Genomic DNA, 24,697 nt, shown 5'->3' with positions numbered 1-24,697 from the left:
TATTTTTCCCAGAGGGTTCTCTCACATTCTCAGAACTGAAATAAATAAGACTGATAGCAAAGTACTTCCTGCCCAAAATAACCGTCATCCCAACATGCAGGAGAGGTGACTCAGAAAATAACAGCACTTGCTGCCCATGCATGAGAACCAGAACCCACACTGAAGAAAAAAAAAAAAAAAGAAAAAAAAAGAAAAAAAAAAGAAAAAAAAAAACCGCTAACATGGTTTACACCTATAACCCCAGCACTCTGTGAGACAAGGCTGAAGGATTTCTGGGACTTGCTGACTAGCCTAGCTTGGGTTCAGTGACAGGCCCCACCTCGAGGGGAAAAGAATAATAGATAATAGAGCAGAATATTCAATGCCCTCTTCTGGCTTCCACAGGCACACCCGCGTGTGCACCTGCAGACACATGTGTGCATTCGTGTAAAGACAACTAATGAATCTCAAAGGAACATTTTCGAGGCTTTTTTTTTCAAGTGAAGATATAAATCGTAAAGTGGAAAATAACAACAGGTATTGTCATTTTGAATGATTTTAATATGAATTAAACAAATTTTATAGTGATCAGGGTAGGGTTTGCCACAGGGTAACTGATGTTTGCTAAATAGCCATAAGTATCTGAGATCAGATTTATTACCATTGTTAGTCTGTGATGAAGACAAACTTGAAATGTGATGTCCAAAGAAAGCAACCACATAGATGTCTGCTTCACAGAGATCCCTATCCAAAACTGGCTTAAATCGGCCTTGTCGTCTTCACCCGTTCCTGTCCCCGCCCCATTCTTTTTCCACAAGTCATGCCCACGGAAAAAAGTATGCATCTTAGACGACTGACTAATTTGAATTTACAGTTTGTCTCATAAGCCTAAAAACAAGAAAAGCAAGATGGATCTCTGCAGTGAAACTGTTAGGCAATAAATTACTGGCCGCTCATGAATACCTGGCGCCGATGCGAATACAGCATTCAAACGCCAGGGCGCAAAAGCATCCCACAAACGTGCACACTCCTATCTCTTCCTGTGAGGGTGTCGGCTGGAAGTGTGACCATTTCTTGAGGTATAAATACCTCGTGGCTAAGTTACTTCACCACTCTCTCTACTTTACCTTACCCTTATCCCTCGCCTGGAAGCTGTAGTTAATAAATTGTGCGCTGCAATGAGTTGATTCGTGTATGTTATGTAGCGTAATGCTAGATACCATGAATTTCAGCGTGGGAACAGGTCTTCTCAGTTTGGGCTTTGCTGATCCCTTAAAAGCTGCTGATCCCTTATTTCGTATACGACTGGGCGTGGGGATAAAGCAGTTGGGTGGGTGGAGAGGGATATGCCTGCCTGTTGAAAACAGGTAGGCACCCAGTATTGTAAGACAAGGAGGACAGCGGCGTACTTAAGAGAACAGAAGCACTAAGGCTGTTCGAAAACTCCCAGAATAAACTTTAGCACGGACTCAGCGCAGAACTCCAAGCAGACAGCACATTGTCTCACAAAAGCTAGTTAGTGATGAAAAAACTCCCACAGATGCCTGCTAGCACTCCGTCGGCTCCGGGACAGCCAAAAGGGGGCCTCAGAACAGCCTCTCCATCACTGAATTCCTCGAGTGGCTTCGGTAGCATCCACGCTGTGACCTCGTCGCCTCCAGGACAGGTGTTTCTGGACTATGCACCTATGCAGCTCCCGGTCCACCCGTCAGACACTCATGCGACTGAAGGGACTCCAGCAGCGACGAGCACTGGGAGGAAAATGGGCCTTAAACCACCCCGATGCCCCACCCAGTCACTCTCATTGGCTGAGGCTACCACGGGGGCGGAGATAGCGCACGCCCTTCGCTGGCTCCACTGCTCCTCCGGAACCTACGCTGGTCCCGGGACACTGACTGGTTTGTGAGAAACTATTGCTAGCACGGAGAAAGCCCGGTCCCCAGGCCATGGGGGCACAGCTGAGGCTGCCACCCGGAGAGCCCTGCCGCGAAGGTGAGTGTCAGCTTGGGTCACTTGGGTAGCTGGGAGCCCAGATGCGTGGTTTTGAGATACAACTAGACTCGAGAAAAATGTGCGGATTTTTACACGGTCTTCTGGTCATTCAGTATTTCAGTCGTCCAGTCGGCTGTCCTACACAGTAAATACTTAGCTGTGTCCACTGCACTCCATACTCTGTGGAGTCCCCAAGTGGGAGCAGGACAGAGGTGACGCCCACTTGGTCTAGGGCTAGCCCAACTCTGTGTGTGTGGTGGGGAAATTCGGGATGCTTGCTGAGGGCAGATTCCAGGGTTTGATCCAGGAGGACATTTCCTGGCTCAGTCATGGTTCACAGCACCTGCCAGGCCGAGGTTGTGCCAGGGGTCCCGTGGGCTTACTGTGCCTGAGTCCCATTAAGTGGCCCCTCAGAACAGAGGGGCCAACGCTGGAGGCTGCCCGCCACCCACGTGGTTGCTCTGCTTCTGGAAAGAAACATCTCCCATCCCAAGCTAAGATTCTGACTTGCTGGGCGGTCTACTCCAATAGGGAACTGGGAGTGCCCTTTTGTAAATTCTTCGGATGAGCCAGACTGGGATTTCCAGCCCACACCTTGCCCGGTAAAATCTCTGGGCCCCGCCCCTTGACCTTTGCCAGCTGTTCACCACTTCTACTGGCTTCCTGCAGTCTCCACACTGAAGGTCAGAGCGAACAGAATGGAAGGGGAAAGGTGGGGCAACCTAGGGAAATGTGCATTGCAAATGAAATTATCGTTTTTTCCACGGGTGTCAGGGCAAAGGTCATTTCTAACCTTCTTGCTAATGACTCGAAGAAGCTGTGTGGTAGAACAGGTGTCTTACAGTGGTTCCCAGCCTAATGCTCCAAATCGTGTAGCTAGGGCTCCCCAAGTTGTGGAGGTCTCCAATCATTCAACGATTTTTTTTTTGCTACAATGTAACTGTAATTTTGCTACTGTTATGAATCACAATGCAAACATCTGCTTTGCGACCCCTGTAAAGGGATCGTTTGAGCCCCCGAAGGGGTTGAGAACCACCGATTGGGAACCACTGTTTGAGAAGTTCCTGGAAACATCCGTCATGTCCTTTCTTTTTGGCTTTTCCAGCTGATAAGTTAATGATAAGTTAGAAAGAAAAGAGGGGGGAGAGAAGGGGAGGAAGAGAGGGCTTTCATCAAAAACCAGCTAGTAAGAAAGGGGAGTGACGTGTGAAAGAAAATGCGCAACACTTCGCAAACTATCCACAAATTGAGACCTGTGGTCCCTAAGGCAGCAGCATTTAGGGTTACTTCCTAGACAGTCAATGTAGTTAATGTTGGTCCCTTTTCTAAATAATTCTGGAGCCACCAGGTCAGATCGGCACTAATGCACCCCGCCCTTGTTTGCTCGGGGATCTGTAAGCAGATTGCACCCACTCATTTGACCTCTGGATATTTTTCCTGCTTTGCTCATGCGTTTGGTAACTACAAGAAATATTGGAGCTCTGTGTCACCCAATGATTAACTGCAGGAAGATGGGAGAGGCTAATCTGTAATTTCAGTAGTAGGAGAGTAGGTTAGCCCCAGAAGATTCTCTCGGCTCTCTTTCATCCTCTAAAGTGGAAAGAAATCTCATTGACAGTCAGAGTCGGTGGCACTGGGATACCTCAGGAAATCCACAGGGCAGACCCCTGGCGGGGCTGAAATGGGGTCTGCTTTTCCTTTGAGGTGATGAACAAGACTCCTGTGAGCCAAGCTCTGGCCTAGGTCCTAGGAAAGGACTGTCATCACGCTGGCCTTCAACGATAGGGCTCCCAATCTGTTTACTACCCCGATGGCAGGAGGTTCCCAAGCAGCAAATGACCTGATAGTGTACTTAGAGCCCTGGCAAGGTCTAACAGTTAATGTACCAGAGGTGTGGGCGGTGTGCAGTTTGGGTGGCCCAGACCCTTTAGAGAAAGCATTAATCTGAGACCAAAAGGATGAGCTAATCATGGAGTCTGAGAATAATGTAGTTCTGTAAGATGCCCCAAAGGAAAGGTTACAGTAGTGCTTTGATTTCGACATTTAAAACCGCCACTGAGTACTTCGAAAGATCTTATAACCCCAAATTATCTCAAAATAAAGAGACAAACTTAAATACATATAGAGGACTTTTTAAAAAGTTAGTTTCAGTACTACCTGCAAGTGTTCTAACAGAACTCAAATCAAGTTCAACAGCCAAAACAGCTTTATTAGCAGTAGAAACATGGCCCCCGGGGAAACAGAATGCAAGAATTACGGCCATCGCCTGGGACACTTCAACTGCACACACAGTTTGTGCCAGAGACTGTGGAGGTGATGTTATAATGCACTCAAGGACAGATATCCTGGGCTGCCCAAGGACATTCATAAATTTTCATGTCTGGGGAGTTCTCAGCTGACTTGGGGGTTCAAAAAAGGCAAGCTTCAGGCAGAGAAGAATCAAGGGTTTTCAAAAGCTTTCTTTCATAGAGTGAGTGCCTTTTCCAGACTATAGATAGACAACTGAGGGGAATGGCTGTGGTTTTTAAAGTTGGCCTTTCCTATCTTCTTAACCTAAATGTCTTTGATATTAAGGAAAGGAATCAGCAGCTAGAGAGATGGCTCAGTGGCCAAGGGCACTGACTGCTCATTCAAAGGTCATGAGCTCAGTTATAGCATCCACGAGATACTTCACACTCATCTATAACTCCAGGTCCAGGGGATCCAATACCCTCTTCTGACCTCTGAGGGCACCAGGCATGCTCTGGTGGCATGTGGTGCACAGACATACATGCAAGCAAAACACCCATACACACGAGACAAAATTAACTCCAGAAAAGCTTAAGACGAGGCTATGGAGGAATCAGTACTCTGAGAATTGGCTGTATCCTTCTCTTCTGCTTCTATACTGATACATAATCTTGAAAATTCAAAACATTTGCATAAAACATATCCATTCACTCTCCAGCACAACTAAATTCTGTCGCTTCGGTTTCTGTTTTTTTATAGACACAGAAACCGAAGCAGAGAATTTAGTAAGGCTTCATAGTTAGTGTTCAACTAAACATGGCATTCCTGTAGGTGCATACAGTACTTTGGATGGTCCATCCTTCCTGAATTCATATCTCAACCCTTATTCCAGTGTGGCAGGAGTGAGGAATGGGGGCCTCTGAGAGCTAACTGGTCATAAGAGCAGTTTCCTGACGTGGAATTGTTCAGTAGTGTCCTGTCAGTGCACCAAGAGGTGCACTCAGGAGGAAAAGTTGAGTAACCTTTCTTACAGATGGGAAAGTGTGAAAACAGGGCCTGCGGTCCTTCGACACGTCCCACATTGTAGCATTTGGGATTTTTGGATGATGGATGTCCAACCTGAAGTGGCTCTGTATGAAAAACAGGTCAGAAAGCTCATCCCAAGAACAAACTGGGGAGGGACAGCTGTCACCAGTAGCCCAACCCTGAGGCCATGCTGATTTCAGACTCCCAGTCTCCAGAGCTGTCAGAATTGACTTGTTTAGATATCGTCGAAGACTCAAGACTAATGCAATGCCCCACCCACCCATGCATGGCCTCCGAGAAAGACACAGGGCTAAGACAGTGCCCCATCTACCCCATGGCCTCTGAGACATGACCTTTGACACATTGCTCTTTCACAAAACACGAGTGATGGGCATTTCTCAAGTTCTGTGAAATGATAGTTTTTACTACTAAGACACTTTGATTTTCTGTGTAAAAATATAACTGTTTATCAAATGCTCTGAAAGAGATTTCCTTCATGTCTTAAAACTAAAACAGAAGGTATTTGTTTCTAAGTCCTAAAAGATTTCTTGCATGCTGAAATTAAGCACTACTTTAAAAGCATCTCTCTAGTTCCCCCTCCAACCCCCAAAAATAAAATTCTCCACTAAAAGTTGTTCAAGAAACACTGTGGTGAACATTGTTGAGCCTGGTACATAGTATGAACTATAAATGATTTAAAAATTTAAAATATGCATGAAAGGCTACTGAAATATTTCTACGGTTCCTTTCCTGCATTTTTATTTGAAATTGTTTATTCATTTTTAGGGTGGGTTTTTGTTTTGTTTTGTTTGTTTTGAGACAGGGTCTCACCCCATAGTTTTAGCTGGCTTGGAATTCAGTATAGATCAGGCTGGCCTTGAACTTAAAGAGACTCACCAGCCTCTAACCCCAGCACTGGATTCAGAGTGAGCAGCACCTTACCTGGCTTCCTTTTTACTTTTTCCTCAAGAGGAAATTTTGAATAACCTTTCTTACGGATGGTAAAGTGTAAATATGGCCGACCTGCAGTCCTTTGACTCTTCCCACCACTCCCTGCTCCCTCAGGCCCTTTGAAGAAAGAAGACCTTCAGGATAAGGCTTAAGGCAGCCAAGGGGGCACACGCCTTTAATCCCATCACATGGGAGAAAGAGGCAGGCAGACCTCTGTGAGTTTGAGGCTAGCCTGGTCTACAGAATTGAGTTCCAAGACAGCCATAGCTACACAGAGAAACCCTGTAACCAACCAAACAACAACAATAAAATACAAGAAAAGGGTTTAACCAGCAGCATCTTCTCACCTCCGTTTGGAAGCGTTTTATTGTTGCTTCATGGGCTGCTGGAGAGGGAGTTTTCCATTGCAGTTCATGTGGATTAGAAGTGCTCAGGATCAAACCTAAGGCCTCCAGAGAGGCCAGGCAACCTCTGCCTCTGAGCTACACCATTGTCCAACAAGCCTTGGGTTAACTGAAATACTGAGCGTCATACCCAGCTGCACGAGAGCTTATATATATATACTATATATATATATACACACAAATGTGTGTATGTATATATACATATATATATATATGTCCACTATGATGTCCAAACTTCTCATTTTGCTCCAAATTTGTTCTAATTCATTTCTAATCCTTATTCTGTTCCAAATTAGCCTAAATGATGTGCCCTTCTTGTTCTGCCTTCTCTGTTTATTCTAGCTTGTTCTGCTTTCGTTAAAGTCATCTGCTCTGTTTGCCTGTCCTGTTGACCTGTACCTCACCAGTTCACAGAGGAGCTGACTGCCTGTGAGCGAGTAAATAGCTAACACGGCACCTTGGGGGGTGCGGGCTCAACAGCTGTTTTGTTGAGCAAATCCATAATCGTATGGATGTGCATACACTATAAAAACCGTAAGCTGGGGTTGGGGATTTAGCTCAGTGGTAGAGTGCTTGCCTAGGAAGCGCAAGGCCCTGGGTTCGGTCCCCAGCTCCGAAAAAAAGAACCAAAAAAAAAAAAAAAAAAAAAAAAAAACCCCGTAAGCTACGACAAGTGTGATTGGTTAGGGTCATTGGCTTCGACGGAATTGAAGGTTTCTTCTGATTGGGACTTCGGAGACGAGCTGAGTAAGGAATGTGGTGGGCGTGTGTGTACTGTGCCATGGCCACCATCAAAACCATCAGGTGAGGAGGAACTAGTTGAAAACAACTACGGAAGACAGCGGCCCTAGTGAGGCTCTACCATACAGAGGAAGCTGGACCACAGGCCTGGAGCCTGTGTGGGGGCAGGTGGACTCACCCTTCCCTGAATGAAAAGGAAAGCCAGTGTAGAGCTTTAATAAGCCCATCTCACCCAATCTTGTCCAAACTTCTCTGTGACCGCATCGTTTCCATCTCCTTCCTGTCCTCCACCCCTCTGATGACACAGTCCCTTTACCCCTCAAACATACTTCTGCCTCACATTTTGTCTTTTACATGCAACAGAGATTTCTACCTAATCCTGTCTTCAAATCATGTCTATGTAATAATGTACATGTATATATGCATTTTAGACGCTGGTACCCTCGGCGTCTAAAACATTCACGGCAGCTAAAGGACAATAAATATGTGGGTGAAGGATGAGAGCATTGTGCTGTTTGAGGAATGAGTGAGACAAGAGAAATGCAACGAGAGGTCAGAAGTGAGCAAGGACATGTTAAGTTTTAGAGTTTAGGGTTGGTAGGAATTGAAGCTTTATTTTAATTGGCATGGAAAAGTACAATCGAGTCAAAGAGACCAACCACTGTAGGTGTAACCTGATCGACAGCGGTTCAAAGCCAGAGAATGAATTGTAGTGAACAAAAACGTTAATGAGATTGGTAGCTGTACTCTTTTTTTTTTTTTTTTTTTTTTTTTTTTTTTTTGGAGCTGGGGACCGAACCCAGGGCCTTGCACACTTCCTAGGCAAGCGCTCTACCACTGAGCTAAATCCCCAACCCGTAGCTGTACTCTTATTCCTGTCCATGTGTCTTCAGGTCAGCTGAGGGTGGACTGGACTGGGTTTCTGATTCAGGCTGTATACATGCCTACGTGATGGTTTGTATATGTTTGACCGGGAGTGGCTCTATTGGGAGGTGTGAACTTGGAGGAAGTGTGTCACTGTGGGGGTGGGCTCTCAGACCTTCCCTCAGGCCACATGAAGCCAGTCTTTTCCTGTTTGCCTTCATAACAAGATGTCAAACTGAGTTCCTTCTCCAGCACCATGTCTGCCTGCATGCTGCCGTGCTTTCTGTCCTGATGACTGAACCTGTGAGCCTGCAAGCCAGCCCCGATTAAATGTTGTTCTTTATAAGACTTGCCTTGGTCATGGTGTCTGTTCACAGCAGTGAAACCCTAACTAAGACGCCTGGGACTTGTTCCTCCCTGTGTACTCAGGTCTTCTCTGTGTTTTCTTCATGAGGGGGCCACAGGTTGAAGGGCCAGCAGTAGCTTGAGAATTACAGATGTATAAGAGAGCAAACTTGGGCTAGGGCTGTTGCCCATTTGGCCGAGTGCTTACCACACACAAAGCCCCGGGCTGATCCCAAGCTCCACATAAGCAAGGTGTCGTGGTGCATGCCTGCATTCCTGCATTTGGAAGGTGAGTGATGGAGAATCCGAAGTTCAAGGCCACGCTTGATCACAGTTTTAAGCCAACCTGGAACGTAGAGACCTCTGAGGGGAGAAAAGGTAGAAAAGCCAACCATGTTGAAGCTTGAGTGCAGATCACCTCATCTGACCTCTCAATACCAGTGACAGAGTTAATAAAGAGAAGTGACACATTGTGGTTCATAATTTTGGAGGTTCCAATGCAGGACCTGTTACCCCATTGCTTTGGGGCTGCAGTGAGGCAGCACGTCGCAGTAGGTGCATACAGCAGGACAAATCCGCCCACCTCCTCATGGGAGAGGGAGGGAAATGAAAGAGTTCTATAATGCCCCCCTCCAGGCACACCTCCATTGACCCAAAGACCCTCCCACCGCAACTAGACCCCATCACTTGACGTTGCCACTATCTCCTGGTAGTACCACCAGGATCAGGCCTTTCATGACATTTAACATCCAAACTACCACCAGAGGAAGAACTGTGTGCCCACCATGGGAAGGCTAAGACTCATCAACCACTGAGGACTAGATGGTGAGATGATGCAGTCAGCAACCTGGGAATGCATTGCTGTGATTCTATAATTAAGATGAAGCTTGCAGGCTGGAGAGAGGGCTCAGCGGTTAAGAGCACGGCCTGCTCTTCCAGAAGTCCTGAGTTCAAATCCCAGCAACCACATGGTGGCTCACAACCATCTGTAATGGATCTGATGCCCTCTTCTGGTGTGTGTCTGTAGACAGCTACTTATATACATAATAAATTAAATAAATCTTTTTTAAAAAAGCACTTGACAAAAACATTTATTAAAAAAATAAAAGATGAAGCTTTGCCTAAAGATAGACTTCCCAGCAATCAGAGAATCTGTCATAAACTGCAATTTACTCTCCTCTATAGGTGTGTGTAGCTTTGTTAGGTGAAAGCATCTCACCCTTTGTGAATATTAAGACTTTACTGGCTTTGTTTATATGTTATGTTTACCACTTTCTGATATAAGAAGACTGGCCTGGGATGCTTAGCTGTGCCAGTTCCGTTACCCAACTTTGGCCCTATAGCAAGGAAATCACTTTTCTAAGGAGAGAAGTATTAAACAGAATGCAGGGTGGGCACCACTTGTAAGGAGTAATATCTTATTCCTTAAATCAAGTGGTTTATTTTTTTTAACAAATGAGACCTATCTGCTACTTTTGATTCATATTTAAAGAACAATAACATCAAAGAAGTTAAGCAAGTTTCTGCTGGCAGAAACCCACCCTGTATTCACTTTCAAAGTGACCGTCTAGTCCAATTGTTGAATGACTTACAGACTTTCAGTGCCGAGTACAGTCTAGCTTCGGGTCCTTTAATACTTTGCTTCTTGAGATCGTGAGACACTGATTAGAGATAGCTTTGCATTCTCTAAAACCCTCCAGGGTCTCTGCCCACACAGTCTGCCCTGCCTTTCTCTTTCCTGTGCCCTAGGCCCCCTCTAAGCCCTCATTCTCCCTCCTTAGGTCACAGCCTGTGTGGGCTTTCCTCCCTGAATACACTCCCAAAGCATAAAACAATTTAAGTTCTAAGGTCGGTAACCAAGCAAGGTTTTTATTATTCCACCTGCCATAAAACTCCCAGCCTTGTGTTGGTCATGAGAGAACTTGGAAAATGCAAACAAGATTATTTGTGCTTCCTTGGCATCACTCTCCCAACATCCCCTGAAATGTAGGAAATGGTTTTTTGCTTCATCAGCTCCTTAGAAGGCATATTGTTTTTCTGGAATGAGGTCCACCCACCCTGATTTCAGAGATGAAGTTCTGGAATGGTTCTGTTAACCTCATAGTGAAGGACAAGCAGTCATTCCTTGGGAAGTTCAGTTCAAAGTTTTCTCCGGAATGAATGCAATCAGAATTGTAACTGGCAAAGACTCTTGGGCTCACTCTCTGTTTGTCTGTTGTTGTTTCCTTGGTTGGCTGTTTTGTTTTCTGCTGTTTTGTTCCCTGTAGTTCAGGCTGACCTCAGAATTGCAAGCTTAACTCCCAAGTGCCCCGATGACATGCCCAACTCGTTTCTTGGGTTTAGATGAAATGCTCACAAGGAGGAGTAAGAATACTGTAGCTACCTTATCACCGAGAATAGTCACGGTTCGTGGTTGTTCTTTTAAAACAGTATTGCAGAACATTTCTCTATTTTATTTTTTAAGGAATCCCTTAAGTAATGTAATTCCCTTGGCATATTTAAACGTTTTGACTCAGAATCTGCTCTCTATCTCTCAGGTAAAGCCAGTTCCTCGTTAAGTCACACGGGTAAATGAAATAACATACATTTGAGGTCAGTTTCTCAGCCATTTCAAGAACGAAACTTTGAGGTGGTTTCCTAACTGCCTGCTAAAAATTTATGATGACTTCAGGATGTTTTTGGATGAAGATCCCCTTACAGGAAGTCTTTTTTTTTTAATTGGCTATTTTTTATTTACATTTCAAATGTTATTCTCTTTCCCAGCTTCCCATCCATAAACCCCCTACCCCATCCCCCTCCCCTTCTATAAGGGTGTTCCCCCTCCCCAACCACCTCTCCTTCCCACCTCCCTGCCCTAACATTCCCCTACACTGGGGGGAGTCCAGCCTTGGCAACACCAAGAACTTCTCCCATTGGTGCCCAACAAGGCCATCCTTTGCTACATGTGCAGCTGGAGCCATGGGTCAGTCCATGTGTACTCTATGGGTAGTGGTTTAGTTCCTGGAAATTCTGGTTGGTTGGCATTGTTGTTCTTATGGGGTTGTAAGCCCCTTCAGCTCCTTCAATCCTTTCTCTAATTCCACCAACGGGGACCCCATTCTCAGTTCAATGGTTTGCTGCTAGCATTCACATCTGTATTTGCCACACACTGGCTCAGCCTCTCAGGAGACAGCTATATCAGGCTCCTGTCAGCATGTACTTCTTGGCTTTGTCAATATTGTCTAGTTTTGGGGCCTGTATATATATGGGCTGGATCCCCAGGTGGGACAGGCTCTGAATGGCCATTCCTTAAAGCAACTAGGGAAATGACACCCTTCACGATAGTCACAAATAACATAAAATACCTCGGTGTGACTCTAACCAAGCAAGTGAAAGATCTGTATGACAAGAACTTCAAATCTCTGAAGAAATTGAAGATCTCAGAAGATGGAAAGATCTCCCATGCTCATGAATTGACAGGATTAATATAGTAAAAATGGCCATTTTGCCAAAAGCAATCTACAGATTCAATGTAATCCCCATCAAAATTCCAACTCAATTCTTCATAGAGTTAGAAAGAACAATCTGCAAATTCATTTAGAATAACAAAAAACCCAGGATAGCGAAGAACTTCTGGGGGAATCACCATCCCTGACCTCAAGCTATATTACAGAGCAATGGTGATAAAAACAGGAAGTCTCCTTGCTAAGTGTTTCAGAAGCTGTCAGTGATGTGTTAGTGTGCTTTCTCAAGATTGGGGGATGTTAAGTCAGAGTGCTGTTTTAGTTTCGTTTTTATGGTTTTTTCATTTGTTTTTAGTTTTGAGAATTTCCTATGTGTGTGCTATTTTGGCAGTACCCTCTCCTTCCTCCAACTTCCCCAGAGTCCCACACCGTTCCTGCTTAATGGCCTGTTCAAATATTATTTTTAATTATTATACATATAAATACATAAATACAGTCTGCTGGGTTCCCTTAGTGTTGCTCATTGGATGTATGAGTCCCCGTTGATCCCTTGGGTACTAGATCTCCTTCCAAGAGGCTCTTCACCATGGACTTGGATTTTTCATTGAATTCCATGATTTACCTTTGTCTGGTTTTGTCTAGGATAAGTGATGTTGGGACACTTTGCCTTTTAAAAAAGGAAAAAAAAAATTGAGAAAGTAGAAGGTTTAGTCACAGTGTCACCTTGTTAACTGTTCAAGTGACAGACGTTCAGAAGTTTCTCGTGGTCTGTAATATGTTTCTCTTTCATGTTTTACAGTTTAGCCTAAAAATTCCAATGCACAGAATGAATGGGTCTGTTCTCATGGTTTTGTATCCTTACTAAAATCTTATTCTTTATAAAGCCTACTGATGTTTAATTCATTTTTCTGTTTAATTCAAAATTCTGTTTATTCAGGAACAAGTCAATTAGTTAAACTGAGAAACCATTTTCTTCGGGCTAAGTGGTATGCAAAATTAAAGTTTAATGAATTTTCTGGAATGCACAGTTCATACCCCATGAATGGGTCATCTTGCTTTCCTATAATGGGGTAGTTAGTTTATAGGCCAGTGGCATTGCCGTAGCCTTCTCCACCCGACTGTCACAAGCCCTGCTTTCTGAGGGTCAGACTGGTCTTAAGGAGTGAGGTGGGTGGGGGTGGGGGTGGGTGTCCCCTGAGCTGTAGAGAGAAGCCAGACCTAAGTAAGCTCTCCCGTTTCGACCAGGCCACTTCCTTACTGAAACCAAGACCCATGTGCTGCCAGGTGGCTGGATTTATCAGAGGACCCTGGACTTTCATGTGAAACTCTCCTCTTTGAACAATAACAACGAAACAATCTTTAAGTTATTTAAGAATGTGGAAAAGCTCCGTTGAAAGTGTCTGTCAGCCTGTGGACCCCCTCTCAGGCGGAGAGTTTCCTGTTTAGGATAGAAATGTGTTTCCATCCACTCAAGTCTCTTTCTTGCAGAAAGGAGAAAGCCTTTGCACATCTCCCTTGCATTCTCACCATCCCCTCCTCTTTTCTTTTTGCCAGGGTATGTGCTGTCTCTGGTCTGCTCAAACTCTTCCCAGGCTCTGTGTGAGATCACAAACGTGTCACAGCCGCTGGCTTATCCTGTCCTCTACACGAACCCGAATTCCTCCACAAGCAACTTCAGCATCTCAGCAGGTGTAGAAAACAAATATAGTCTGTATGTGGGCTTGGTATTGGCCATAAGCTCCAGCTTTTTTATTGGCTCAAGTTTCATACTCAAAAAGAAGGGTCTCTTGCAACTGGCCGACAAGGGCATTACCAGAGCAGGTAAGGAACACATCCAACAAAGTCTTCACCAGTGCTCTTGAAATAGAGCATGCTCCCTTCTACCTAAGAGCTTTTCCCTTGGCACAGAACTCTCTTCCCCCTGCCCTTCGTCCAGCTGACTCATCCCTCTGAATCCTGCCGTACTCCACCACCCTAGAACGGTCTCCTTCATCACTGTCCTTCGGATTCTATCACTGCCTTCATTGCTTCTAAGACGTTGGTGTGCATTGTTTAGTCAGCGCGGACTTGTGTGTTGATAGTAGACACATAGACCATGCCCTCGATGTTATTTGTGTTTGCTGAGTCAGCGACTCTTAATGCTATTTATAGTGGCGTTTCCGCTGCTGAGTGGCCTGTCTGACTGCATTAGCCACACATTCATATTCATTTCCATGAAGTATCATAGCATAAGAAACTTAAACATTTTCCTAGGGGGCTGGAGAGATAGCTCAGGGGTTAAGAGCACCGACTGCTCTTCCAGAGGTCCTGAGTTCAATTCCCAGCGACAATATGGTATCCCACACCCATCTATAATGGGATCCGAGGACCTCTCCTGGTGTATCTGAAGATAGCAACAGTGTACTTATACATAAATAAAATAAAATAAAGAGGAGATAGAGACAGAGAGACAGGAAAAAATTTTTCCTAGGTCAGTATATGAAAATAAATGGCTACAAAGTGGGAGGGGAGATTTGCTCCATCAGAAAATAAACTATAGTATGGTCTTAATGAAAAGAGTTTGGTGCTGGAATTTAAATAATAAGGGATAAGTTGAAGTGCAAAGAGATTACATGTAGCAGCTAATATACAATTTTTAAAAGTAGTATTTCAGACTAGTGAAGAAAAATTAATTATTAAGTTAAAAGTATTGAGACAATAGGGGAAAAGTAGAAAACTTTTTACTTTTTACTATTCTGCAAAACACTTGCCAGATTCCTTGAACTTGAAATAAAGTCTTCTTAAGCATAAATCTGTTCTGTGCAAAGGAAGAAGGTAGTCTATGTAATTTAAGAGATTCTGTGAGTGGATGGATAAAATAGGTCACACCCAGAGATCCTCTTTGGAAATAACTTGCTTGAAACGGAATAATTAGATGATCTTGGTGTTGGGGACAGCTATGAAATACAGGACACAGTGTTGTAGAATTCCTAATATATAAAGAACAATTTCTGGCAATAAGAAAAATGGCAAAGCAGGCAAGTGAGAATGGTGGTGGGAGGTGCAGACATCGATGTGACGATGCTGTCTAGTCATCTGTAAATTTTATAAGGCGAAAACACGAAGGAAGGAAAATGAACTACTTTGCAAGATCATCTTTATTGCTCACTTGTCCTGCTTAGTTTAGTTATAACAAAATCATCTAGGTCAGAGTCAGGTAGTTACCTGTGTTAGAACTGAGAAAACTCCATCGTCTATAGCCAACACGTTACCAGGGATTCGGGTCCCAAGTCGCTCGCGGCGAGATGACTCCAGGCAGCTTCAGAAAAGCTTTTCAAGATGTCAAAGTGGAAAGATAAGCAGAGTCCACCCGCCTGATGGTTGCCGCTCTTTAATTGGCTCTTCCAAAGTCTCGTCTTCCCTCTAGGACCAGCGTCACCCGCAAGCTATGGTTTAGGCTTTAATTTTTTTTTTAAACTATGGCCGATACAAGGAGTTCAGAGTTTATAGTGCTCCAAGCCTGTACTGCTAACCGACATCCTCAGAGATCCTGATAATTAAGTACAATTTCATACAAGTCAAAGAAACTTCCCACAGAAGTCAAAGGTCACCGGAAGTTTGAAAAGACCTTGGGAAGGACCGAGAGAGTATCCCCACTCGGAGAAGACACTTGCCGAGTTAGGTGACCAGAAGCCTTGCCTTTTCCCAGCACCTTTCCCAGGAGTCAGGGCTTCTACCTTCTACCTTCATCTCCTGAGATGAAAGCCTGATTCTTGTTTTTTGGCATTTCCCAGGGCAAGGTGGACATTCTTACCTCAAGGAATGGCTGTGGTGGGCGGGACTGCTGTCGAGTAAGTATGAAGTTCATGAGTTCTCCCACTCAGCGACTCTTGCCCCCTAGGAGGATGGACCTATATTGGAAGAGGACTGTGCTGACTTAGCAGATTGCGTCCATTTATCTACATAGAGGTTATTTCGCTCTTTTAACAGAGCCCGCTCTCTGCGTTCACAGAATGCAAATGAGGTGTTTCAAATATTTTTTTTTCCGGTGTTGGGGACCGAACCCAGGGCCTTGCGCTTGCTAGGCAAGCGCTCTACCACTGAGCCAAATCCCCAACCCCTCAAATATTATATTTTATACCACAAACCTCTCCTTTTTCCCCGGAGAATTTGAGAAAACACCACCCCGGATCTTCTGAGTTCTTTTTTCCTCATTCTTTATTTATTTATATTTGTGTTGTATGGTTGTTTTGTCTGCGTGGCTGGCTGTGTACCCTCTGCATGTAGTGCATACAGAGGCCAGGAGAGGACATCCGATGACGAGCTGGAGTTAGAGACTTTGTGAGCTGCCCTGTGGGTGCTGGAATCAAACCCAAGTCCTCTGCTCTAAACCGCTGAGCCATCTCTCCAGCCCCTTCTGAGTTCTTGATTCTTTTGGCTATCCTGACTGCACATTCTCTTGGAAATAGGTGTGTCTTCTTTAGCAGGACCAAGTGTAGATAAATAAAAAACAATTTTTTTGGGTATTTGATACTGGAGTAAAGTAGGGGAGAAATGAGCTATCAGGACTCTCTTCCTCCCACACTAGGTATAAGGACAGAAGCAGACCTTACAGGCTTGACGTTCTTCCCAAATGCTACTAAGATTTCCTCCTGAGAGGCAGGCTGTCTGCCACTCTCCCTGACTTCCTCACCTCCCTCTCTTACCTCCGGCAAACTTGCTTTAATGCCAAGTCAGAGCCTTCCAAAGGCAGGGCATCATAAAGTAGCTTCACCTGCCTCACAGCTCTCTCTGTACCCAGAACCCTAAAGCCTCCCTGTTTTCCAAAACCAAGAACTGACTTCAACATTGGAGAAATCCTATTATAAGAAGACAAAACCTGGGGGCTGGAGAGATGGCTGGACAGTTAAGATTAGTTGTTACTCCTGCTGACTGCTCGAGTCCCAGCCCATGCCAGCTCACAACCACCCATAACTCCAGGGGATCAAAACCCTCTTCTGAGCATCACAGGCACCTCGTGCACAGACGTACGTGTGAGCACACCCCTCATACACATAAAATAAAGAATTTGTTTTTTTTTTAATTTTTAAAGGAAATAGCTCGTATTCCTTATCCCTGATAAATGTTAGAAGCTAAGAAGATTGGTATTTAAATTTATAGAGCCCTTTCTATTTTTAAGTTTTTCATATCCATTGGCTGAATAACCGTTGACTGGATTACCCTGGGAAGGTTCCAGTAAAGATGATCTCAGTGATTCTCTTACTCTGCGTTTGTGCCCTACTTGCATCTCCCTGGCCTTCCCTCGTGTTTTCGGATGAAAAAAAAAAAAAAAAACAGGGGCTGGAGAGATGCCCCAATGGTTAAGATCACTTGATGCTTTTGCAAAGGACCTAAGTTCACATCCCAGCACCCACACGGTGTCTCACAATTATCTCCAATACCAGGTCCAGGGGATCTGACCGTCTCTTCTAACTTCCATGGGCCTCAGACGCCCACAAAATGCACAGATATACATGCAGGCCAACACTTGCATGCATGGAGTAAAAATAAATCTGAAAATGAAAGCATAAGGAAAAAATTGTACTCTATTTACAGTCCCATGTATACCAAGCAGAAAAGCTTGTGATAGTATGGATAAGAGCATACATTGGAGTGCTATCTGGCTATTAGCATATGACATTAAGATTTGCATAGAACAGGTTGGGGATTTAGCTCAGTGGTAGAGTGCTTGCCTAGCAAGCGCAAAGCCCTGGGTTCGGTCCCCAGCTCCAAAAAAAAGAAAAAAGAAAAAAAAAAGATTTGCATAGAACAACATCTATAAAAATAGAAGCTATCTCAATATAATCATTTAATAATATGATATTTCAATATAACGGCAACAAAGGGAACTGAATAGTCTGGAAAGGCTACCACGGCTCTTTTTATGAGCGCAGTCTCCTAATTGCTGTGTAAATTTACATCTGTCTCTATGGTGTTCTAATGCTGGGTACTCAAAGAAAAAGGAAAGGAATACACTCCTCTGTGTTTGGTCTCCACTGTGTTTGCTTGTTGCAGTTGGACAGTGTGGAATACTACAATCTCTCAGAGTGCCCCACTGCAGTCTCTGGAAATAAGCTGGCTTCCCCGGAAAAGCTAGCTCTTGGGGGAGGCTCCTTCCCGCCGGGAGTTATCTGCAATACAGTACTTGGTGTGGCTCTCAAGTTTCTCGAATGAGATTACGGTTAGACATCTGTCCTTAGGACTTCAAACAGTTCGCCAGCTCTTCTTGAGTTCCTGAGACACGATCACTTGCTTGTAGGTCATCTCCAACTCAGAGATTCCCATGGGCCTGTGTGGGGATTCCTGGCTGTCTGCCACCCAGACATCAGATCCCTACAAACGCTCTCATTTTATGAGATGCCAATGTTGCTGTGGTTAGATTGCAAGGGGGGTCACTTCCAACATAGTCCAAAGCTACCTCTACTAGATTCCATTTGACTGACCAAATATGGACATCTAAGCCCCTCAAGCCTCCGTTGAACCCCTGTACAGCCCGAATTTGTCCTCAGTACTGTTACATTGTTACCACCAGGCAGTTACAGTAGGTCAGCATCCCTGATAGCAATCCTTTCTCACAGGCTGCAAGGAGTTAAGTCATTGCTTTCGGGTAGGTCTTGGCGGCTTTGAGATAGAAGTCTGCTGATAGCATGAGCTATTTGCTTATTTCTTCTGATGAAGCTACGATCCCACGTTCTCATCTTTCTGCTTTCTTCTAGTGGGAGCTGGAGAGGCTGCAAACTTCGCCGCTTATGCCTTTGCACCTGCCACCTTGGTCACCCCTCTGGGGGCTCTGAGCGTTCTCATAAGGTAGGTGAACAACAGAGAGATTGGCCTCAGAGGCTAGTTCACTATCACCAGCAGCCTTAAACCATGGGAAGCATTTGCTAAGAAATCACAGGACAAAGAGCAACAATGCAGTCTGAGCGCTCAAAGCCCAGACAGCCCCAAATAATGTCTGGGACTCCTGAAATCTTAGAGGCAAGCCATTTATAACATAGGCATAAAAGGTTGTTTCTTGAGCTAGGAAATCACTTATATGCAGAAGGCCTTGAGTTTGACCCCCTCCCCTAACAAAGATAAAAATCTAATCTTGCCTCTAAATATATTACAAAAATAACTTAAGAAAGCTACAAAAATAACAACAGAAATAGAAACTACATTGCTATGTTGTTAAAAGCAAAGAAAAACAAAACCGAACCTGACAAGAGCTCGTGGCTCACAAGTACTCACAAGGGAATTGCAGCTTATGTTTGTGATGATTCAGTGAAACCTAGCATGTACGTGTGTGTGTGTGTGTGTGTGTGTGTGTGTGTGTGTGTGTGTAAGTGTGTAAACCTCTCAGCTGAGTAAATTGTGAAACTTCTCTGAATCTTTCTTGTTGCCATAGTGATTACTGGCAACAGTTATCAGAAGACTTTAAGCTACATTTCAACTCTTGCTAAAATTTCACGCTGCCTGCTAGATACCTCTGTTGGATACCCCGTAGTAGGATCCCCTGTTTTCTAGTATGTGAATGCCCTACTTTGAATTTTGTTACTGTAATAAACACCATTACCAAGATCAACCTAGGGGTGGAAAGGGTACACATACACACACACACATCATCATCATCATCATCATCATCATCATCATCATCATCATCATCGTCGTCGTCGAGGGAGGCCAGGGCTGAAGCTCAAGGCAGGAACTGAAGCAGAATCCATGGAGAGACACTGCTTACTGCCTTGCTCTCCACAACCCCCTCAGCTTGTTTTCTGATACAATCCAGGAGCACCTCCCTGCCCTGGGTTGCAACACTCCTAGTGGACTGGTTCCTCCCCCATCAATCATTAACCAAGACAATGCCCACAGGTTAGTCTGAAGGAGGCAACTCTTCCATTGAAGGTCCATCTCCCCAGGTGACTCTAGTTCATATCAAGTTAACAAAGCCAAACCACACAGTCCGTCTGGCTTTCTTGAGTTGGTTGGTATGGTGATTCCAGTGATTGTGTTTGATGATCTATGCACTCTAAGTGTGGCCTGGCTACCATTTCGATGCTTTTGTCTTTGTAGAGTCTATAAAGTGTATGTATCTAGTAGAAAGCTTCTGACTAGGCCAACCTACTTCTCCTTTCTGTCTTTATAGGATAGAGAGAACCAAATGAGTGTCTACGTATAGAACAGTCAAAAGACTTGTCTTGACTTTTCACTGGGGCTGCAGTCCCTCAAGTGACCACTAGAGGACAACTCTGGAAAAGCACCTGGTGAAAGTCTTGGAGTCAAATGGCACCCTAGATTGAGACTGGCAAAGAAGGAGGCTGGTGGGCAGGAACCAGAGTCAGCCTCTTTATGTAGCAGCAGGATATCCTACTCTGGCATCCACGGAGATGCCAACTTTGAGCATTTTGAAAGCAAGTCGTGAAGCACAAAGCATTGGGAGCTTTAGATAGGCAGAAATATCCAGGTGGGGTTTACTATTTGACAATCTGCATGGTTGAAGTCTGTGCAGTTATGTATCAACTCTGATATCTAAGTACAGTGTGTGTGTGTGTGTGTGTGTGTGTGTGTGTGTGTGTGTGTGTGTGTGTGATGAAGGCCAAAGAACAGCCTCAGGTGTCATTCCACAGACACTGGACACCTTTTTATGTTGATACAGGATCTCTCACTGACCTAGAGCTTGACACATAAGCTAGGTTATCTGGACAGCAAGCCTCTGGGACTCTTTTAATGCCACCTCCCAGCACTGTGGTTTTAAAACAATGCAGACTCACACTGGCCTTTTTACAAGGGTCCTAGTCATGAAACTCAGGTATTGATCCCTTTGCATCAGGCACTTTACTGAATGACCCACCCCCCAGCCTAGGGCGTGTATCTTTAACATTCATGGTCAGCTGTATTCTAAATGGACAGATTGAACATCCCTAATTCAAAACTCACAAAGCCAATGTGCTCCCAAATTTTAACCATGTTGAGCCTGCATATGATCCTATAAGTGAAAAATTCCTTATATGACCTCATGTGATAGACTTCCATCAAAACCTGAGCCCATCAAACATATCGTGTAAGATTGTCCTTGGTTAAGTTCATCAAGTTTACTTGAAGCATAGATAAAAAAAACCTATTTAAGCCCAATTTCTTGCCCTAAAATATCCCATATATGCAAATAAACCACATCCCAAAACACCTCTGATCAAAGCATCTCAGGAGCCAAGCATTGCAGAGAAGGGATGTTCAGTTTCGCCAACAAGCTATAAAATAGCTTTCATTCCAGTTACTTCACAGGAGGTAAGGTTTGGAAGCTACTTAAGCTCTAAGAGGTAATGGGGGAATGTCTGTAGTATAGCATGTCTGTAATATCACCTCCTGAGGCATAAGAGTGGTAAAATATAAATACATAACCATCACTTCTGAATCATTTAGGGTGTTTCGGTGTCCCGTAGCACATTCTAGTCAGCTGCGTGGGGTACAGAGCAACACGCTGCCATGTGACCTCTAAGCTGCTGCGGAATCAAAAGGTAATTGAGCAGCCAGTGATTTTGTTTCTTCCTCTCTCAACAGTGCAATATTATCTTCCTATTTTTTAAATGAGCACTTGAACATTCATGGGAAAATAGGCTGCATACTAAGCATATTGGGGTCAACTGTGATGGTTATCCACGCCCCGCAAGAGGGAGAAGTCACGTCTTTGCATGAAATGGAAATGAAACTGAGAGATCCAGGTCAGTGATTCAGTGATAAAAAAATAAACAAACAACAGGAAGAAAGAAAAAAAAAAAACACTGAAGTCCTGATGTGTGTATGCTTGCTTTTCTTTTGTTTTGTTTGGTTTATTGAGATAAGACCTCACTATATATAGCCCAGGATGTCCCTGAATTTATAGTCCTCATTGCCAGTCGCCTGAGTGCTGGCATTTCCAGCATGCTCCACCATGTAGGTCACTAGAGGAAATGTGTGGTGACACCGAAAGTATCCTGAAAGCCTGCTATGGGTTGTAAGCTGCAATGGGATTTGTTCCTGTTGAAGTTCTCAAAGTAACAATCTGTTTTTGTGTTTGTATGTGCTGGCTACACAGTAACAAGGAGAGATGAGGCAAGTGCAGACAGAAGATTCATAATGAACCCAAATCCCTTCCCCTTCTCCTTTAAGTAAACATATAAAACACTACACTTGCCAGGCCTAGCAGGGATATTATGCGGATTCAAATAATACGTTTGTGACATGCTCTATGAAATCGCTGAGGGGCAGAATGATACTTATTTAGTCTCAGCTGTTCTTAATGCCTGTGTTTTTAAACTGGCAACTAACAGTACCTCAGTAAGGTGTGGATGTTAGCATCTCCCGAGTCTAATTCTTTCTTTCTCCTCCTAACCTAACAGGGTTCATTTCCTTTGCTGTGATCGTCTCTGTGATCTCACTGGTGCTGATTTTGGTTGTGGCCCCGAGGAAAGGCCAGACTAATATATTGGTCTATATCTCAATCTGTTCTTTGATTGGAGCGTTTTCCGTTTCTTCCGTGAAAGGCTTGGGGATTGCCATTAAGGAACTGCTGGAACGGAAGCCTGTTTACAAGGATCCCCTGGTCTTCATCCTGTTGGCCGTGCTTACACTTTCAGTGACGACCCAGATTAACTATCTCAACAAGGCCCTGGACACTTTCAACACGTCTCTGGTGACTCCCATTTACTATGTGTTCTTCACATCCATGGTGGTGACATGTTCCGCCATCTTGTTCCAGGAGTGGTATGGCATGAGAGCTGGGGATATCATCGGCACCCTGAGCGGGTTCTTCACCATCATCAATGGCATCTTCCTTCTACATGCTTTTAAAAACACCAACATCACCTGGAGCGAGCTCACGTCTACGGCTAAGAAAGAAGTCCTTTCTTCAAATGGCAGTCAGAACAGTTATGTTTTACTAGAGAATGCAGACTGCTCAACCTCTGGGTGTGATGACGACATCACCCTGTTTAGCAGGACTGGTGACCAAAGTATCCATAAACTTTGAACCTCAACCAAGACACCCGAAGAGAAACAATACTTATTCTTGGAAGGTCTGTTGGTATGTTAGCATGTGTAACACTGTACAAGTCCTCTGGATGGGAGGCCAAGCAAAAAGCCTTTGCTCTGCAGAGCCTCCAAATTGGAAAATCAAGTTTAATCTTCTTCTAGAGGATTCCTGTCTTTTAAGTTTTCAAAACCACTGAAACAGTCCCCAAGTGCCACAGAAGTCAAAGGTGTACGTTTGTCTCAGAATAAGTCTTCGGGCCAGTAGATTTGGCCCTGCCAGGGGGTGCCTCCTCTCTTCCTCCCTGCCTGCTCTTGGACTCAGGGTGACTCACAGATCTGCTAACTGTGCTCTGAGTGAGCAGAGTCTCGGACGCCATTGCCCAATGAGTCATAAGCTCAAGCTATTGAAACTAAGAAACGGGACACTGGTGTATTGACCTCTGGCCTGCAGTGCCTTCTTTCTAAAGTACACAGCAGACAGGCAAAATGTTAAGGAACATACTGGACTAAAATGTTTCTGGAATGTATTTTTCTTTCTTTTTCCCAAACACACATATACAATTATGTCAGAGAATCTATTAACACAGACCTGGATACTGTAGGCAAAACATATTTTCTGGAAATCCCAAGTGAATTTAGCTTTGCAATGACTTACAACAGTCATTTTGTTCCGTTTTCTGTTTTCTTTTTCTTTTCTTTCTTGGTTCTTTCAGACATGTTCTTGCTATATGACCCAGGCCGGCCTCCAGTTCAGCACTCCTTTGCGTCTGTCTCCTAAGTGCCTGGGTTAAAGGTTTGTACCGCCATGCCAACTTCTTTCTGAAAAACTACTATTTCGTAGATTTCTTCTTGTTGACATAGAGGTTTCGTGAAAGCAGTCACTATACAATGTGAAGTTCATAGCGTGCTTCCGTTTCCTCAGAGGTCTTATCCTTAAAAGGTGGGTCATCCAAAACCGAGGACAGCTAACAGATTCCTTGCACAATCTTAATGTTCTTTTTAAAATTTACCATTTTCACCTTAATAAGGAAATTATAAACAGTTTAACTTTCCAGAATGGGCACGGCCTACTGTTGTGTTCAGTAACTGATGCCTTTTTTTTTTTTATCCAACTGAATTCCTCATGACCACACTTTCCAATTCAGATCATTGATAAGTGTATTTGTAGAAATTCCTTTTAAGAAGAGTCCTGAGACATGCTACAGGAAGTATGTTTTGCTCATTAAAATTTTGCATTTGATTTCTCTGACTCATTCTAGACCCGTGCTCTTGGAATCTTCAGCGAGAGTAGCGGTTGAGTGCAGTTAACTGCACTGTGTGTTTGGGAAGCTGATAATCCGTGGGCATCCCATGAATTGATACCTCAAGGCAAATACATGTTTACTCTCTGTCACTGACTCCCTTTGGGTAGCAGACGTAGAAGCTGTGAGCACACGTTTGTAGAAAATTATCTTCTGAAAGGATAGTGTGTTTGAAACCTGTACAAATTCTTTTGCCAGTTTTCCTTTATGCTTTGACAACTCCACTGAGTTCCCCAGGGTATTTTCTTGGTGAGGACCTCAGTCCTCTCCCTTGACATCTTTCCTCAGGTTGTGCCCATTCCCCATTCTAGTGATCTTAACTTTGAGACACTTAGTAAATGTCATTTGTTACTTGACACCTTAGCTGTCAAGTTTTCCCCTTGGTACATTGTTCATAGGTCAAAGATTCCTGGAACAC

General features: G+C 44.2%; 1 protein-coding gene across 3 annotated transcripts in view; it reads left to right on the top strand.

Moving 5' to 3' along the window:
- Nucleotides 1–1,829: 1,829 nt before the first annotated feature.
- Nipal1 (NIPA-like domain containing 1) overlaps nucleotides 1,830–24,697 on the top strand; it is a 23,938-nt gene continuing 1,070 nt past the window's right edge. Inside the window, 6 exon segments of one of the 3 annotated variants that reach the window (NM_001401452.1) lie at nucleotides 1,830–1,971; nucleotides 13,529–13,795; nucleotides 15,748–15,804; nucleotides 18,709–18,799; nucleotides 21,530–21,690; nucleotides 22,348–24,697. The exon segment at nucleotides 22,348–24,697 is cut by the window's right edge and continues 1,070 nt beyond it. In NM_001401452.1, the coding sequence (NP_001388381.1) occupies nucleotides 1,926–1,971; nucleotides 13,529–13,795; nucleotides 15,748–15,804; nucleotides 18,709–18,799; nucleotides 21,530–21,690; nucleotides 22,348–22,976 (1,251 nt within the window). In that variant the 5' untranslated portion in view covers nucleotides 1,830–1,925 and the 3' untranslated portion in view covers nucleotides 22,977–24,697. 3 annotated transcript variants of the gene reach the window in all.

This window comes from Rattus norvegicus, chromosome 14 (genome assembly GCF_021556685.1).
Source record: "Rattus norvegicus strain SHRSP/BbbUtx chromosome 14, alternate assembly SHRSP_T2T, whole genome shotgun sequence".
Taxonomy (NCBI): Eukaryota; Metazoa; Chordata; class Mammalia; order Rodentia; family Muridae; genus Rattus; species Rattus norvegicus.
The sequence above is the reverse complement of the archived record's forward strand: the minus strand, read 5'-3'. Positions and strand labels throughout refer to the sequence as shown.